Consider the following 19,523-nt stretch of genomic DNA (forward strand, 5'->3'; position numbering starts at 1 on the left):
CATCATTATACACTCAAGCAACAGTTCACCCACAGACTCTGATCTTAGAAAATATTGGATTGAAAAAGAGAACGTTTGCCAGGACAGAGGTAATCCCTTCAGAGTTTTTGAAGATTCCTATAGGAATTTTAAACTTCCATCTGGAGCCAACCTGCTACCGAAGGGACTTTGGTTTTACATTCATCCAGAAGAGGGCGCTTGGAACAGTGCAATGTCAGCAGTGGATATGAGCTCAGCTCCCAGTGGGAATATGTCTTAAAAAAATAAAAATCACACCTTCCTGCTCCTGGGTTAGGAGTGTTTCCAGCAACACATACAACAAACACAGAATCCGGCTGGCCTGGTGACACAACAATGCATTGTGGGAGGGATACAACTGGATTCTGAGGAAAGCAAGGTGAGAAGGGGGCTGACCAAGCTATTTAAGGAGTATCTCTGACTGGCTGCACTGCTGCCTCAGTCTGGAGACACACACACTTTCCTATGCTCCCCCAGTTGAAAGGAAAATGTTGGGATTGCGAAAGTGGCAGGAGTTGGGAGTGAGGGATCAGGGGCATCAGACTGAATGGGAGGGCTCTTGCTCAGTGCGTGGGTAGACTGAGCACCAAATATAATTTAGAATACAGCCTTATGAGATGCTGTAGGGGGAAAACAGCATCACGTCAACAGAAATGCCCCTGAAACATGGTTTCACTTCTAGCTTTTTGTGTATTGGGATGAGAGGATTCGTCCTCAAGACCCATGGACTCTGTGGTTCTAACTGAAAGTATCAGTTCCCATTTAAGTACAACCCTTCAGCTCAACTTCCCCATACAGCAGTTTTTGTTTTACATCTGATCATTCAGAGACTAGAACCTTTAATGCATTGCCTCACTAAGTTACCTAAAGGGATATAACTAGTGCTGAACAGTCTTTTCTTATATCACTCACAATGTGGTACTCGTCCAGTTTGGGTTACATGACACTTATAAAAATGGAAACGCCTCCTTGAGAGCTCCCAGGAGGCAAGAATTTGAGTTCCTCTGAATCTGATAGACAGGGCTGGCTCTGGCTTTTTTGCCACCCCAAGCAAAAAAAACACCTGTGGTGTGGCCAAAGCAGTGAAGGGGGAGTGGGGGGACAAACAAACCTGCGGGCCAGCCGGAGCAGCGAAATGGAGGAAGACAAACAAACCTGTGGGCCGTCTGGAGCGCAGGTGCAGGGGGACTCCCGGCCCTGCAAAAGTGCCCTGGGAAGCTGGGGGGGGGAGGGGGAAAGGGGGCCAGCCAGGGCTTCCTTCAGCAGGGCGCTTGCCACACTGCCTGCCAGGAGGGCTCCGCACCACTCCGGTCAGCGGGCAGGGAAGGACGCGGGTTGCCCTGCCGCGCTTGCTACAGACCTGGCACTGCTCCCAGCAGGGTGTGCCCCTCCTCTGTGCTGCTGCCCTCTACAGGGCGGCCGGAGCAGCGAACCAAAAAGAAAAAAAAACCTGCAGGGGCGGTTGAAGCGGCGAATGCCGCCCCCTGGAATCTGCCGCCCCAAGCACGAGCCTGCACAGCTGGTGCCTGGAGCCGGCCCTGCTGATAGAGAGCTGGCCTGTTGAGAGGATCTCCTGTGTAGCTGGTCTGACAGAGGCTCATACTTAAGTAATAGCAGGTCACATTTAGTCCATCCTCCTACAGCTATAAGATTGGCCCCTACAGTGTATACTTAAGTGTTTTACCCAGTCCAGTATTAAATGACTCAAGCCCAAACTTAAGCCTGATAGGACTTCACCATTCCTCTGGGAGACTATTCCACGCTAATAGATCTTACCTTCGGGAAGATTTTCCTTCATAACAGGTCAGATTCTCAGCTGGTGTAAACTGACATAACTCCATTTAAGTCAATGTAACTACACCAGTTTACACCAGCAGGGATGTGTTTCATTAATCCTGTTACTCCTAGTTAAGCCACTTCCAGCTAACTCACTCAGATCCCAAGCCCACCTAGTGCTGTGATTCGGGAGGTGTGACAGATATTATGGACACATGGAATATTCAAAGGCTACTAGACCAACTTTATAAATATTATATGTAATCTGTATGGGCCAAGAATTTGTTAGCTCCAGAGAAGAGTTACAGGAATTTCCTGCAATAACTAAAATCACTGGGAGATAATTAATACAGATTCCTAGACAGTGTAAATAAATCTGGAGAAGTCCCCCGCCCTTACCACCCCCTGCAAATGGCATATTCTAGTTTGAGCTGGTTAAGGACAGCTAACAAAGAATTGTGACTGTACAAAGTAACCAGCCTGACTTTGGGGATGGGGGGAATGGTGGGGTGGGGGGTGTCACTCTCACTCAGTCCAAGAACTGACATGACACTGTGACCAAAAGGGACAGGCCCTGTGGGAAGGCTTTGAAGTACTTTGTTCCTATCATGATCTCCATGTGGAAGATGGATGTCTGTCTGGTAAACCAAAACCTGCATTTATTGTTTTTAACATGTTTTCTCTGTAATGCTTTTGTTCTGAATAAATAATACTTTGCTTTATGAAGGCTGGCTGATCACTGGTTAGCCCTGGCATTGCCCCTGAAAGAACAGGACTGCTGGTGCTGAACTGCAGTCAGATCTGCTAAGGTGATCACAGGGAATTGCAGAAGGAATTGAAAATCCCATCTAGGAGTCATCCTGAAACGGTGAGGCCTGAGACCTAAGTGAGGGTACCCTCCTAGAGGCAATGCAGGGATCAGAGGTGCAGTTATCTCGGGAACTGTGACAGTACGTATCTAGTAATCATGACGATTTCACTGCCTCTCTGAAAACTGGTTCTGCTCCCTAATTGCTCTGACTATTAAACAACATTTAGTGCAGTTTAAAAATCAGATAAGACTTAATTTCAAGTTTAAATCCACTATTTATAGCTTTATAATTGCAAACTAATGAGAACAATTATCAGGAGATATCCATCTTCCTTGTAGACAGTTTCCAGATTTTACTAATGCTAAAACTCATTTCAAATGCAAAGAACTGGGGTGAACTGGAAACATTCTTTGTCTATCTGTCCTTAGGCAAAATGCATATGCAAGTTTGGAGGGACAGCAATGGTGGCCCAGACTAGACATTTCAAGCTCACCATACTAACAACATCAGGATATACCTCGCAGGCAATATCTGTGGCAAGAAATTCACAGCTGCACAGTAACTAGCCTCCAGTTATAAACAGATGGTCTGCACTACTTTTATACTTCCTGCTCTCCTCCCATGCAGGACTCACTCGAAGGCATGTGGCCAGTGCATGAGATACAGATCCAGGTAATCCAGTTTCAGATCTTTCAGAGATTTCTTTAAGGCTGGCTCCACATCTTCTGGGTGGTGCTTGGTATTCCATAGTTTTGATGTCACAAATAGCTCCTCCCTCTTAACAGGCTTTTAGAGACAGAGGGGAAAAAACATATTTGCACATGTTTACATCAAAGGCTTCTCTGAATACATGAAAGGCACTAGTCAGAAAAGGAATGGCCAGTGACTCCTTACCCAAATATTGTGTCCTAACCATGTTTAAGATACTTTTCAAATGCAGTTAGCAAAGCATAAGGAAAGTCTTAAATGAAAATAAATTAATTTGAAATGCTTCAAAAAAAAAAAACTCCTAAGGCAAACAACCACCAGAGTGTAATTAAAATAAAGAAGGGAGTAATTTAGAACCTATGAATGAGATTTTTTAGAAATGCATGGGATGCAGAATGGAAAGAGAAAAAGATTTTTATATTGAAAAGTAAAGTTCTAAAATATCTCACAGCCTCCCCTCCTATCTCCCAATCCATTAAGTTTCAAAAAGTAAGTTTTGCAAAACCACAAACATTTCTCCAAGTTCTCCCATCACTAATCTAAATACTGTCCTCTAAACTAATTTCAACAAAAATTATTTCCACACGCAAATTGATCTTTTTAGCCATTACTGAACTACACATGGCCAAAGTGGACAGACTATTCCATTTACGCAGATGTAAACTGTTATTTATTTATATTTCTGTTTTATGAATCATGCCCATGAGACAGACCCAACTAGCTTCTGTAACTTGCTGAGTTCATGACACTATTTACCAAGAGTGCTACTCATGGAAAGAACAACAAAAATAAAAATAACCCAATAAATCTTCCTACTTGGACTTTTTTTTGGCAAGTGTAAGAAATGTGTTTCAAGTACTCTGCCCAGTTGCTTAAAGCCCAGCATATGAAACAGTTATAAGGTTAAGCAGCTTGATATTTATAAATAAATAGAAAATGTGTATGTTACATACTATATACAAAGGGTGAAATCCTGGCCTCATTGAAGTCATTGGAAGTTTTGCCACTGACTTCAACGGAACCAGGATTTCAGCAGTCTCTGAATAGGAAACTGACACATCGGAGCAATAACTATAATCTTCTTAGTTTGTTTTTTCCATATCGATTTCACTGTTATTTTTGTGCTTGACCTACGATGTTCAGAGAAATTTTTATTTTTTTTAAAGTACTCGTTATAAACCACTCTGGCATTTTTTAAAGTATTACTGGATGCAGTCTGCCTAGTAGACGGTCCTATCCTCCCCTGTATTGATTATTCCTGCCTATCTTGCACCAGGAGGGATGGTGCAATCTGGGGGAGAAAAGTTGGAGAGGACAGCTAAGTGGACTGAAAACACTTAAATCAATGCTTCAGAGAGGCTGCCCAAAAAAAGCATGGAGGAGCTCCTTCCCCGACAAAGACTGAGCACACTTTTTTTTAATAGGCCCTCCTCAGCTCCTCTTGGCTCCAAAAGTGAGGTGCTGAGTCTAAGACTCAGGCAGAGGTGAAAATAAGCCGGTCTGGTCCAATATGGTGCCAGACCAGACCAGACCATCTTCCTCAGGCTGGCAATTTAAAGGGCCCAGGGCTCCCCGCAGCAGCTGGAGCCCACGGCCCTTTAAAATCACCTTGGGAGCCTTGCTGCCGGTGCCCTGGGTAGCAGGGGCAGGGCTCCAGCAGGGATTTAAAAGTTCTGGAGCTCCTGCCACTGCGGGGAGCCCCGCCCCTTGCCACCGCTACCCCAGGGCTCCGGCAGCAGGGCTCAGGTGGCACTTTAAAGGGCCTGGGGCTCCTTGCAGCAGCCAGAGCCCCATGCCCTTAAATCCATACAGGAGCCCTGCTGCTGCAACCCCAGGAATCCAGTAGCAGGGCTCGGCCGGTGATTTAAAGGGCCAGGGGCTCCCCGCAGCGGCCAGAGCCCTGGGACCTTTAAATCAGTGCCCGAGCCCAGCTGCCAGATCCTCGAGGTAGCAGCGACGAGGCTCCGTCGGTGATTTAAAGGGCCCAGAGCTCCTCTGCGGTAGTGGTGACCAGAGCCCCAGGCCCTTTAAATCGCCCCTGAGCCCCAGGGATCCAGGTAGGGGTGATTTAAAGGGCCCAGGGGTCCCTGAAAAGCAACTGCAGAGCGAAAAAGGCTCCTTCTTACTCTTCAGGTTCCCTGTTTGCATTCTGAGCAATCATCTGTTGTAGTGAGAAGAGATTTCACTAAAGTCTGGCCTGCAAAACCAGCATAGATCTGGGAGAGAAAATTCTACCTAAGCTAGAAATAGCCAGGATACATTCATATGCAGAACTCTGCAATGCCATTTTTACACAGTCACTTTTCAGGGTACAGCTGCAATTTACAATCCAGTTTACATTCACCGTTCCTTTTTCACCTTATCTGGCCCAACGCTCTCCTGGAAGGCTTCTCCTATCTCTGCTTCATTGCTGTAAACTATAGCACAGTCAACGTGACGATAACCTGCACTGAGAGCATACTTCACTGCCTCCTTCACCTGTAATCACAAACAAATACAGATTAATTCAGCATAATCACTGAGAAGGGAAGGTCTGGTTTATTTTGAAGAAAAAGCTATTGTAGATCTATAATGAGCATTTTTTGTTTTTTTAAAAGAACTAGACGTTCCTCGATGCAAAAGCAGGACAAGCTGAGAAGTACTCAAGGAGCCTTCTGCAGCCCTTGTGTTCGTCTTGAGTACAAGGACTATGCAAGGCAAGCACTGTTAAGTACTCCAAAGGGAACAGGAAAGCATTGATCCTCCATGCAGGCATGTAGAGCTCGCTGGCCAAAGATGGAGGTTACTCTCAAGGAATGGCACAGCTGGCATATTCTCCCTATGTGCCAAGAAGCTCTAGGAGCTCCTACTGGTATATTCACAGCCACCTTACAGCTAGTGCCTGGAAGCACAATCCATGGAGAAAGAGTTAGGTTTTAAATTCCAAAATTACTAGCTTACAGGGCTTCCAAGATTATTAGAGTACAGGGTTTTGATAAATTCCTCACACTGCATTTCTGCAATGGAAGGTTACTTTATTGGGATGTAATCTGCTCCAATGCACGTACCATGCTCTCTTATGGTTTTGTTCACTTCCTATGTTCTCCTCTACTCCACAACAACGAAAGCCACTCCACTAACAAAGTCTCCACACTGAAGCACTCACACCCCTGCAGGGCATGCCTTAGGAGTGTAGTAAGCCTAGAGACAAACTAGTAGAGTGCACTCTCCAGACTTCTCAGGCTGCTTTTGGGGAAGAAAAAATAAAAATTCAAACCCCATTATTTGATAAGCCGCAAGAGACTGCTACAAAGAATGATGGCCCCATCCATGGGCAGAGAAGGTACGGCCTAGACAGGGTCATCTTTTCTCTTAGCTGCCCACTGGGGACCATTTGGCCAGTAGTTATATAGTCTCTTTTAGGATGATCTAGACCTAAACACTGAGTCTATTTTATCAGTGTGGGAAGAGCTAGCATCCTGAGCTAGCACAGGCTTTTGTGGCTGTAATATGCTTCCACCCATGGAAACAGAGGAAGTTAATCTCTTCCCACACTGTATTGCTATTTTGCAACCTTGTCTGTGCAGATGGTAAACTTTTCATGGCAGGGGCTGTCTCTTGCAAGGCATTTGTATAGAGTCTAGCACATGGGGTCCTGATATCTGTTCAGTGCTCACTGGAAGGTCTACACAGCAGCTGGGAGGGTGGTTCCCAGTGCAGGTAAACAGACGCAGGCTAGTTCCACTTGAGCTAGTATGCTAAAAATAGCAGTGTGGTCACGGTGGCATGGGCTAGCCACCCAAGCACATACCCAGAGGGTCGGGCAGGATTGTACTCGGCTGACTGACCTGTGCTGCCAAGGCCATGCTGCTATTTTTAGCATCCTAGTTCAAGCAAAACTAGCCCATATCTGGCTCCCCACATTGGGAAGCACTCTTGCACTTGCTGTGTAGACATACTCCCAGTGCTACCATAATACAAATAACAAAAATATTCTCATGTGGCATTCCTGTAAGAAGAGAAAAAAAACAAAAAAAAACACAACAGAATTTCCACAGGATTCAGAGACAGTTAAAGATGAAACAGATGATCTTTTAACTAATTTATCAAAGCACCTGCATTTTCCATTTCAAAGCTAGTGGAATAATTAATACTGAGGAAAGACAATAAAATGTTCTGGTTTACAAGGCAGATTTAAAAGAAATCAAGTATGGAGTAGATCTATTGGTTCCTGCTAGATTTTATTTCTTTTTGTTGTTGAAAGGAAAGGGGAAGCTACATGCAGGATATTTTGATGAGGTTCTTTGGTGTGCTAAGACAATATACTCATTGAAGAGCAAATTTCCCTTAGTCACTATGACAAAAAAAAATTTTTTTTCCTTCTTCAACATAGACAGGATTTATAAGCTTTACTTTCACTATGACACACACTTTTCTGTTGAAATGGTTACTACAAACAGTGCCTGGGTTATGAAATCACTAAACATGTTAATGTTTTATGCAGTCCAATCACCCCCAAAGAGAACAGAACAATACTGACTTATGGATTATAGAAAGCCATGGAGCAGAAGCATCTGGTCTGAGAAGGAACTTAAACATGTTCCATAGTAGAGCTCCAATCTATTCCCTGACCCTATGGGCAACGGTGTCTATTAGGATGGAAGGGTAAAGAGCAGGAAGATAGATGTGTGTCAGTAATTGTTCAGGAGAATGAGGATACAGAGGGCTTGATTTTGAAAGCTCTCTGCAAAAGTGCCACTGACAGATATTGCAACTGCATGCAGTATCTTTGGAGACCATATTGTATTAAGTTTGCGTATAATCGTGGGCCATTGATTGTGTCCTACTCCATCTGCCGTTACAACAGCTCCTCCAGGAACTAAAAACAACTGGGGAAGGAGGAGGTGATTAAGGCAAGTTAATGAAAGTCTAAACAACCTCGGAGAGGTATCACCCCCAGGGAGGCTTTCATATATAGGTTCAAACTGGGTTTTCAGGGATCAGACAAAGAGAGCCCTTTTGATATAATGAGGCTGAGTTTAAACTGACACAGGGTCTTCTTTCTGATCCTGCAAACAAGCAAACTTTTGTCCATGGGGCCCCAATCTTGCTGACGGGTTGGAAAGCCTACGAGGATCCCATAAAACGGATGGGTAACCTCTGGTAAGCTTTTAGCCTGCATATAGGAACGTTTATTACTTTTATATGTTTTCTCTGTAATGCTTGTACCCTAAGAATAAATGTGTTTTGCTCTGTGAAGGCTGGTTGGAAATTGATATATGTTTAGAACCCTGCAAATCTGCAGATATCTGCAGACCATGTTTGTGGATTGCGAATGGATGTGGATCCAAATATTGTATCTGTGCAGGGCTCTCCATATATTGTTGCAGCCCCTGGAGAACGGTTAACCACAAGCACTGGACCAAGATCAGACCTGCTGGGGAAATCACAGTGAGGTGCAGGCCTGCAAGTCTAAGTCCCTGGTCTAGAGGGAGAGAGATGTGGGTCTCTGCCCAAGAGAGGTGACACCTGGGAGCCTGAAACCTTAAAAGTGGATGCCCTCGAGGAAGAACTAGGAGGAAGGAAATGTCAAAGATGCAGTTAACCCTGAAACTGTGACAGTCACATCCAAACCAGCACATGAACCCCACAGACAAAGTGATTTCTTAGGCAGTGCCTAAGGACAAAAAGCTCTGGACATGCCTTTACAAGACAGCTTAAACACGGAGATGCCGTCTCCTGCCTACATGTGCAAGTTAAATTTCCAGTACTGGGAAACCAGGACTGGTCATTTCACAAGGTTTATAGATTTAGTCAAGATATCTGCATGTGTCTTTCCTGTCCTGAGAGCTACTAAAGGTTTCACGTTTGAACTGCGTGAGTCACTGTTCCACACAAAGGCAAACATCCTAACCAGGTTTCCAGATCTGCTAAAGAGGTTTATTGAAAGAATCTGAGAGCAAAAATACTTCTAACCTGAAAACAAGGTTTGAGAATAGTAATAGTATTAATAATTCCTAGATGTCATACAGCTCTACAACTGTAAATCTCAAAGTGCTTTACCGACAAAGTAAGCAGCAGCACCCCCATTTTACAGGTGGGGAAAGTACAGTGCAGGAAGGTGAAGTGACTTGCCTGCTGTCATCCAGTAGGCCAGTCTGAGACCTGGGCTCTATTCCTGGCTCTGACAAGTCCTAGTCCAACAGTCTATCTATTAGGCCACACTGCCTCCACAGAGTGCTTTATATTTTCAAAGCCCTGTACAAATATTAACAAATTAATCTGATTGAAAAACTGATTAACAGGATTAGTTCTCATTTTGGCAGAGTAACAAGCATTCCAGGGAAACAGGTTCGACAGGAAGTATTTAGAGGGTCAAATACCTTGTAACTATGGGCTACCTGTTGCAGTAAAGGTAGCTATTTGCCAAAGGACCAAAACTGGACAACAAAATGGCAGATGAAATTCATTGTTGATAAATGCAAAGTAATGCACATTGGAAAATATAATCCCAACTATACATATAAAATGATGGGGGTCTAAATTAGCCATTACCACTCAAAAATGAGATCTGAGTCAATGAGTGGATGTTTTCAGAGAACTATCCACAATGTGCAGTGGCAGTCAAAAAAGCTAACAGAATGTTGGGAAACATTAGGAAAGGGATAGATAACAAGTAGGGCCCTACCAAATTTATGACTGTGAAAAATGTGTCATAGATAGTGAAATAAGCCCTCCCCTGTGAAATCTAGCTATTGGGGTGGGGAGACGACTGGGGGGCCCTTAGCCAAGGGCTCCTACTGTTCCCTGTGCTCCAGCTGCTAGTCCCCAGGCTGGGGAGGAACAGAACTTACACTTCCCGTGCACAGCTACTCTCAGGGGGAGATCAGACCCACCTCTGGGTACCTCCCCTTGCTGCAGGAAGCAACAAAATGATTAGGGGTATGAAACAGCTTCCATATGAGGAGAGATTAATAAGACAGGGACTTTTCAGCTTGGGAAAAGAGACAACTAAGCGGGGGGATATGATAGGAGGTCTATAAAATCATGACTAGTGTGGATAAAGTAAACAAGGAAGTGTTATTTATTTGTCCTCATAACACAAAAACTAGGGGTCACCAAATGAAATTAATAGGTGGCAGGTTTAAAACAAACAAAAGGAAGTATTTCTTCACCCAATGCACAACCTGTGGAACTCTTTGCCAGAGGATGTTGTGAAGGCCAGGACTATAACAGGGTTGAAAAAAAAACTAGCAGGTTTGTGGAGGATAAGTCTATCAATGGCTATTAGCCAGGATAGGCAGGGATGCAAAACCATGCTCTAAAATTTCCCTAGCTTCTGTTTGTCAAAAGCTGGTAATGGACAACAGTGGATAGATCACTTGATGATTACCTATTCTATTTATTCCCTCTGAAATATCTGTCATTGGCCACTGTCAGAAGACAGGATTCTGGCTATATAGACCATTGATCTGACCCATTATGGCCGTTCTTACGTTCTCAAGGATCTCAAAAACCCATCCATACCACTAGGGAGATGAGCAAATATTATTAAACCCATTTTGCAAGGGTAAGCTAAGACAGAGCGGTTAAGTGATTTGCTCAAGGTCACATAGTAAATCAGTAGATGATCTGGGAACAGAACTCAGGAGTCCAGACTTGTTACAGGATCCATCGTCTTAACTGTAATTCACCAGTTCCATTCAGCCCACTGCAAGGTGAAATCTATGTAGGTATTTACATATCCCCCTCACAGTGGTAGCCAGGCATCTGCAGTGCTCCAAGCCATCATGAAGGGGCTGTTCAATGTTTTCCTGTAATATCACACCACCGTGCAGCCACCCCATTGGGCCCATGCTCAGAAAGGAGATGATGGATTCTAGAGGAAGCTATGGCAGTCTCTCTGTATCCGAGGAGGGTTGCTGCAATCTAGAAGTTCGAGCTTACTTACAGATGGGAAATGGAAGGAGAAATTGACTGAAGACCACAGGATTGTCAGATGCAGGTTTCTGGACACACTGCATTACTACATCAGAGCTCCTTCATTTGTTGCAGATGAGGAAACTAAGGTTACCTGTTCACCAGAATACAAGACCCGTGGCTGATTCAGGCTCAGGCTTCAAAATTGTCACATAGACGTTCATGTTAGGGCTGGAGCCTGAGCTCTGGGATCCTGCCCCTTCATGGGGTCCTGGAGCTCGGGCTCCAGCCCAAGCCTGAACGGGATCATACAGCAGCTTTATAGCCCTGCAGCCCGAGCCCTGGTGTTTAATTGCTGTGTAGATGTATCCTAAGAGCTCCAACTAGGGTTGGCGACATAGAACACCTCAAAAGAACAAAGATTTGTCTCCTTTCCAGAAATGGATTTAATTCAAATCCTTCCCCCTTCTGCCACAGTTAACACACACTTTAACTGGGAGCAACTGCTTGTTTGGGTGACTAGAATTTCCAGTTGCAGGTTGGTCTGTTCTTTTGCTGGGACAGAATGCTGCTGGTTGAAAGCATTGCCTAGCTCAAAGCTAAGGAAACAATTTAAAAATCCATTTTAAATGGCTATCATTTTTGCGAAGAAGTCTTTCTTCCAGGAGCCTCAAGATTTTGCTGACCCCTTTCATTCTGGGATCCATTTTCCCTACCAAGCCTCCATCCACTGTCAGTTGGCTGCCAGTGCAGTAGGCCCTTCTGACATCTGTGATGGAAAAGAGAGACCTCTTCTGATACTATCCTGGACAAATATATCAAATATGCACATGTCCAGACTTCATCAACAGCTGCAGCAGCATTCAGAACTGTATGCCAAAGGAAAAAAAGACTACAGTGAGGGAGGAAATGGTTAATGCTACCCAGGCATTCATATTAAAATCCATGCTATTCATGTTCTTCGTGATAGATGCTACTGGGTGAACAGACTTATCTTTGATCTCATTCCTGTTGTCATTTCCTAAGATGCTACTGTGTTGTGCTCCCTTCCACTCAAATATCTCTTCATCTCGTTCCTAAGGTAACATCACAAAACACCAAATTCTCCACTAATGTTTGGCTGTGTAGGTAAGAGAAGCAACACGTTTTGCATTTTTAAACAAAGAATTTAAAAACCAGACTGAAAAATAGTAAACAAGCTCAGGAAAATCCAAGAACTATATATTACAGCTTCACTACGGAGATGCTGCGGCACTTTCATTTGTACAACTAAGATTTAGCTATGAAAAACCACACGGCTGGTACAGGGACAGCATGCAATGAATAGGAATGAAAGGACTAGAAAGATTATCAGAGCTGGGATCACAAGAAATCTGTACTTGAAATGTACTGAAAGGTTTAATAGGATGGTGTTACTTTGGGTAAAGCACCACCAGATAAAGTTTACAATCCAAAAATAACCCTAGTTTCTTTAGAGAGATACAGCCAAGATTGGGATGTCCAAATTTTCAAGTACTTTGCTTAATTTCTTATATCTGTCATGGGATGAGTAGAGTCTAGTGGTTAGATCATAAAATAGGAAGTCAAATTCGGGAGGGAGTGCCAAATTGTGACCTCAAGCCCCAGTTTTGCAACCATGTTCATATCTGCTTCGCACATACGCAAGTAATTTCAGTTGCATAAAGTTAAGCACATACATATGTCAAAGATTGGGGCCTAAAAATCTACATACACATTATGTGACTGAAGTACTCATGAAAAACCTTCAAATCAAAGTGCTTCATGTGCACATAAGGCACAAATACAGATTGAAATCATAGCACTAGTTTACAGCAAGTGCAAGCCTTACCTGGCCGGGTTCACTTTTCCAGGTGCCCAGTCCTATAAGAGGCATCTTCTGCCCAGTGTGGAGCACAACAAAGTCACACGTAGAAGACATTTTTACCTAAAGCAAAAGTTATTTTTTCATTATAACTACAAAGTTGCAACAACTTACGTTTTCTACGCAAAAAAAAGAAAACACAAAAGTCCCAATTCTGCTCTCATGTTGCACAAGTGTACGTCTCCATCCCACCTATTCTCTACATGTGGCACATGTGTAAATTGATTAATTTAACAGTAATAAGTTGCCAAGACCAGATGGTGTTTACCCAAAAGTTCTGAAGGAACTCAAATGTAAAATTGCAGAATTACTGACTATGGTATGTAACCAAACATTTAAATCAGCTTCTGTACCAGATAACTGGAGGATAGCTAATGTGACACCAATTTAAAAAAGGCACCAAAGATGATCCTGGCAATTATAGGCCAGTAAACCTAACATCAGTACCACCAGCCAAATTGGCTGAAACTATAGTGAAAAACAGAATTATAAGACACATAGTTTAACGCAATTTGTTGGAGGGGCTTCTGTAAAGGGAAATCAGACCTCCCCAATCTATTAGAATTCTCTGAGGGGGGTCAAACATGTGGACAAAGGTGATCCATTGGATATAGTGTATTTGGACTTTCAGAAAATCTTTGACAAGCTCCCTCACCAAAGACTCTTAAGCAAAATAAGCAGTCATGGAATAAGAGGGAAGGTCCTCTCATGGATCAGTAACTGGTTAAAAGACAAGAAACAAAGGGTAGGAATAAATGGTCAGTTTTCAGAATGGAGAGAGGTAAATAGTGGTGTTCCCCAAAGGTCTGTACTGGACCAGTTCAACACATTCATAAATTATCTGGAAAAAGAAGTAAACAGTGAGGTGGCAAAATTGATAAGATTATAGAAAATTACTCAAGACAATTAAGTCCAGTGCAGACTGCAAAGAGTTACACAGGGATCTCACAGGGATATATCAGCATTGAAAAAAAGTACAGAGAAGGGCAACAAAAATTATTAGGGGTATGGAACAGCTTGCATATGAGGAGAGATTTAAAAGACTAGGGCTTTTCAGTTTGAAAAGAGACGACTAAGGGGGGATATGACAGAGGTCTATAAAATCATGACTGGTGCAGAGAAAGTGAATGGGAAAGTGTTATTTACTCCTTCACGTAACACATGAACCAGGGGTCACCCAATGAAATAAATAAGTTGCAGGTTTAAAACAAAGAAAAGGAAGTACTTCTTCACATAACGCACAATCAACCTGTGGAACTCGTAGCCACAGAAAGTTGTGAAGGCCAAAACTGTCCATCAATGGCTATTAGCCAGGATGGTCAGGGATGCAACCCCACACTCTGGGTGTCCCTTGTCTCTGACTGCCAGAAGCTGGGAGTGGATGACAGGGGATCGATCACTTGAGGATTCCCTGTTCTGTTCATTCTCTCTGAAGCACCTCAGCATTGGCCACTGTCGGAAGACAGGATACTGAGCTAGATGGACCATTGGTCTGACCCAGTATGGCCATTCTTATAATAGCTTAGTCTCCTGTGGACTGTCATTCTTAGTTCTATTTTTGGTTGCTGGATTTAATGTATGGGTGCTGGTAGTGGTGGTGGCCTGCGATCTACAAGAGGTCAGACTAGATGATCTAGTGGTCCCTTCTGGCCTTAAACTCTGTGCATATGATAGTGTAAATCATGAGTAACATCACTGAGTCCAGCATAGGTATACTCATGTCATAAACAGATAAGTAAGAGTTAATAGAACAAAAGTGCTTCATATCTCTTTTGCCTAGAAAGGGTTAACAAGAACAGTGAGCCTGGCTGTCACCTGACCCGAGGACCAATCAAAGGACAGGATACTTTCAAATCCTGAGGGAGGGAAGTTTTGTGTGTGCTGTTAGTTTTTTGGTTGTTGTTCACTCGGGGGGCTCAGAGGGACCAGACGTGCAACCAGGTTTCTCTCCAATACAGGCTCTTATAAGTTCATAATAGTGAGCACTGGGTAGATAAAGCAAGTTAGGCTTATGTTTGTTTTCTTTATTTGCAAATGTGTATTTGGTTGGAAGGAGTTCAAATTTGTATTTGGCTGAAAGGATTTTAATTTGTACTTGTATACTTAGGCTGGGAGGGTATTCCCAGTGTCTATAGTTGAAAGACCTTGTACCTATTCCATTTTTTAAATTTCCAAATATAATTTTCACTGTTTTTTCTCTCTTTAATTAAAAGCTTTTCTTGTTTAAGAACCTAATTGTTTTTTATTCTGATGAGACCCCAGGGGACTGGGTCTGGATCCACCAGGGAATTGGTGGGGAGAAAGGAGGGAAGGGGGAGAGAGAGGTTATTTTCTCTCTGTGTTAGGATTACTTTCCCTCTCAGGGAGAGCCTGGGAGGGGGAGAGAAAAGGAGGAGGAAAGGTAAATTTTCCTCTCTGTTTTAAGATTCAAGGAGTTTGAATCACAGTGATCTTCCAGGGTAACCCAGGGAGGGGAAGCCTGAGAGAGGCAACAGTGAGGGAAAGGGTTTACTTTCCTTGTGTTAAGATCCAGAGGGACTGGGTCTTGGGGGTCCCCGAGCAAGGTTTTGGGGGGACCAGAGTGTACCAGGCACTGGAATTCCTGGTTGGTGGCAGCGCTACAGGTTCTAAGCTGGTAATTGAGCTTAGCGGAATTCATGCTGGTACCCCATCTTTTGGACGCTAAGGTTCAGAGTGGGGAATTATACCATGACAACTCACATAAAGCAGATCAAAAAAACTTTCCCAAAGAGTCTAGGGAAAATAAAATATTATTCTTTCCCTCTTGTCGTCCTCTCTCCTCAATGTGATTTACATCTGTTGGGCAGCTGCAGCGCTGCAAAAATTATATAACTTAAGAACTATAGTGGTATAAGTCAAAAGATTTATTCTCTATTGCACTATATTCTTTAGGGAGACCACCACTTTTGGCAATGAATATCTCAGCGCACATACAGGGCTGGCGCAACCCATTAGGTGACCTAGGCGGTCTCCTAGGGTGCTTACATTTGGGAGGTGGCGACCGTGGCAGCCGCACATCCAGCCGCCGCAGTCATCAGCAGTATTTCAGGGGCGGGACCTTCCGCTGCCTCTGTCAGGGGTGCCATTTTGGGGGCGGAACCTTCCACCACCTAGGGCATGAAAAAGGCTGCTGGCGCTCCTGCGCACATAAGATTAATCTCCTGGCTATTATAGATAGATAGATAGATAGATAGATAGATAGATAGATGGAGTGTATAGGGAGAGATAGATAATGTACATTACAGGTCTCATCCTGAAAACCCTTCCTCATACAATCAATCCCAATGAACTCAGTGGGACTACTCACATGAGTAAAGGCTTACAGAACTGGGTCCATAATTTATAAAGCTATTACACTGCTTTCAAAAACATGAATTCAACCCATCCAAGAAATATGGTTCCTGTCTCTCACACCCCAGACAAGCAGAGGCCTAACAACATAGCATGCAGACTTACTGGGAGATGTTTTCTATGACCTCCCAAATGATCAAAGGCCCAATCCTGCAAGTTGCTAAAAGCACTTAACTCACATGTCAGGGAAGTAAAGGACAGCAAGGAAACAATGTGTATTGCACTGTATGTTGATACAGACAGAGAAATGCACTGCCACTACATAGGCAAGAAGGGATTTACTGTCCTATAAAGGAAGATTTTACTGGAAAAGATTTATCCTCCTCTCCCCACGGGAGGACTTTTCTTATTACATCAGTGTTTATAGCAGTGTACAGTTTTGGCCATAAATTTGCTCATGGTGTCTTTTTAAGTAGAGGCCCTCAAATGGAAAGATATAGTGTATCTGCCACTTTCATGCATTAAAAATAAAAAACTGAATGCATCATGTTTCAGATTTCCCAGGGTGTCGGAGTACACAATGCAGCAACCTGGAGCCACCTATACCAAGTACAAGCTCAGGTGACGAGAGATTCTATAACATCCCAGAAATTAGTAATAAGAATAGTAAGGGTAGAAGGAAACTAGAGAGCCATTTTTCAAGCTTAAATACAGAGTGCTTCTGCAGGGTTTATGCCAAATCCTACAGCAGCAAAAAATATGGCGTTTCACCTATTCAGAAGATGAAGTTATGCACCCAAGGAGCTTGTAGTTCTACTGCTTTAACAGCTTGCCACCAACTGGTTCAGGTGCATACCTGCTGCATTTGGGGAGGGGTAATTGATCTTGTCCAAATTACCTACTCCAGGCTGTGGTTTGGGGACCAAAACAGATAAAAGGAGGCCCACCCACATCATGCCTTCCCTTCTCTCCTTTGTGCACCTTGGGAGGAAAACTTTGGGGTCATAGGGTGTTAAGAGTAAGTGTGTGCAGGAGAGAGAGAGATGAAGAAATCTGGGCAGAATGCAGACTGTAAACTCAGTTAGATGCATAATTAGTCCCATCATTCTATCCAATATCTGATTTCACAGTGGTATTGATAACCAGATTGAGTTCAATGGAGGTATTCCCGATTTTCACCAGCACAATAGCAGAGCCATATCTTGTTATCCAAACTTATTCAGTAAGGTGTCCCAGAGACCCAGTGCTGAAACTTTTAGGTTCCAATTTACCATTGCCCTGCAACGTGTACCAACAGTTGGTATTTGCACCCATGCAGAGCAAGCATAAAACTCTACCACATCAGACTGGTAGTGTTTTACACCTCCTTTGCTGCGGAGACGGGCGACAGGGAGGAGACTCTTCAGAAATATAGAATCTAGAAAAACTCATCTCAGTGGACAGAGCAAGACAATGAGGAGTTTTACAAGTTAGGCAGGCAGAGCTATGAATTTTGAATAACTATGCAACATAGAACAATGTAAAACAATATGCAAACTGGAGTTAAAACCCAGCAGTTCCTTAACACACTTCTGTTATTTTATTATTACAAATATATTTTTCTTTCACCTGTTCTTTCTATACAATTTTTGTAGTGACCAGTGGAAAGGACACAGTTCCTTAAAATTCAAGAAAGAGTGGCCCACCCCACCAAAAGCTGAATTATAACATGCTCTATTGGAAATAAAAGTTTGGTGATTAGATACAACACCTTGCATCTGTACTTTACATGCAGGACCTATTAGTGTCAGTGTGGACAGGGCCAGAGGCCCGATTTAGCACAGCTTCATATAGGAGTAGTAGTCTTCTGTTGCTGGAGAAAGAGGAACAATTGTGCAAGATGTGTTTTTGATTTAGGACAGACAGAGATTTTAGGATTATCTTTCGTGCTGTACACTATAGTATCCAAGCACTTCCGGGGGTATACATTTGGCATAGCAAAATTCCTAGTGGACTTTGTGGAGTCTTTCTGCTCTTCTACAATTTTTATAGGAAACTTTGATTTTGGGGCAGGGAAAGGAGGCACATAAATAGCATGTTGCTGATGGTGGAAATTTTGTATCAAAGAGGAAGGTCTTGCAACATGTCCTAATGGTTGTTCTTATGATTGAACAGTTAAAGGAAATCATGTTTCAGGATGCATTCCAAAGCCTGCTAACTTCCTCAGCTTTTGTCAGGATCAGCTATTTAGCTTGGTTTCACAGTGCTGCTTCCTGAATTAAGTTCTACCCACACTAGAGAGACAAGCTCGGTCACTGTCATAGTATAATTCCCCACTCTGAACCTTAGCATCCAAAAGATGGGGTACCAGCATGAATTCCTCTAAGCTCAATTATCAGCTTAGAACCTGTAGCGCTGCCACCAACCAGGAATTCCAGTGCCTGGTACACTCTGGTCCCCCCAAAACCTTGCTCGGGGACCCCCAAGACCCAGTCCCTCTGGATCTTAACACAAGGAAAGTAAACCCTTTCCCTCACTGTTGCCTCTCCCAGGCTTCCCCTCCCTGGGTTACCCTGGAAGATCACTGTGATTCAAACTCCTTGAATCTTAAAACAGAGAGGAAAATTTACCTTCCCCCCTCCTTCTCTCTCCCCCTCCCAGATTCTCCCTAAAAGTAATCCTAATACAGAGATTAAATTAACCTCTCTCTCCCCCTTCCCTCCTTTCTCGCCACCAGTTCCCTGGTGGATCCAGACCCAGTCCCCTGGGGTCTCATCAGAATAAAAAACCAATCAGGTTCTTAAACAAGAAAAGTTTTTAATTAAAGAAAGAAAAAAACAGTAAAAACTATCTTTGTACATTTAAAAATGGAATAGGTACAGAGTCTTACAGCTATAGACACTGGGAATACCCTCCCAGCCTAAGTATACAAGTACAAATTAAAATCCTTTCAGCCAAATACAAATTTGAACTCTTTCCAACCAAATACACATTTGCAAATAAAGAAAACAAACATAAGCCTAACTCGCTTTATCTACCTAGTACTCACTATTATGAATCTATAAGAACCTGTATATCAGGGAGATTGGAGAGAAACCTGGTTGCACGTCTGGTCCCTCTGAGCCCCCCCGAGTGAA

At 43.4% G+C, this 19,523-nt stretch overlaps 1 protein-coding gene across 2 annotated transcripts in view; it reads right to left on the bottom strand.

Annotated features, from left to right (window-relative positions):
* Window positions 1–19,523, bottom strand: part of AKR1A1 (aldo-keto reductase family 1 member A1) — a 43,726-nt gene that overhangs the window by 11,351 nt on the left and 12,852 nt on the right. For both annotated transcript variants that reach the window (XM_030572187.1, XM_030572186.1), the window contains exons 2-4: window positions 13,063–13,158; window positions 5,673–5,792; window positions 3,241–3,392 (exon numbers count right to left, since the gene is read on the bottom strand). In XM_030572187.1, the coding sequence (XP_030428047.1) occupies window positions 3,241–3,392; window positions 5,673–5,792; window positions 13,063–13,152 (362 nt within the window). In that variant the 5' untranslated portion in view covers window positions 13,153–13,158. The remainder of the gene's footprint in view (window positions 1–3,240; window positions 3,393–5,672; window positions 5,793–13,062; window positions 13,159–19,523) is intronic.

The sequence above is a fragment of the Gopherus evgoodei genome, chromosome 8 (genome assembly GCF_007399415.2).
Source record: "Gopherus evgoodei ecotype Sinaloan lineage chromosome 8, rGopEvg1_v1.p, whole genome shotgun sequence".
In the NCBI taxonomy this organism is placed as follows: Eukaryota; Metazoa; Chordata; order Testudines; family Testudinidae; genus Gopherus; species Gopherus evgoodei.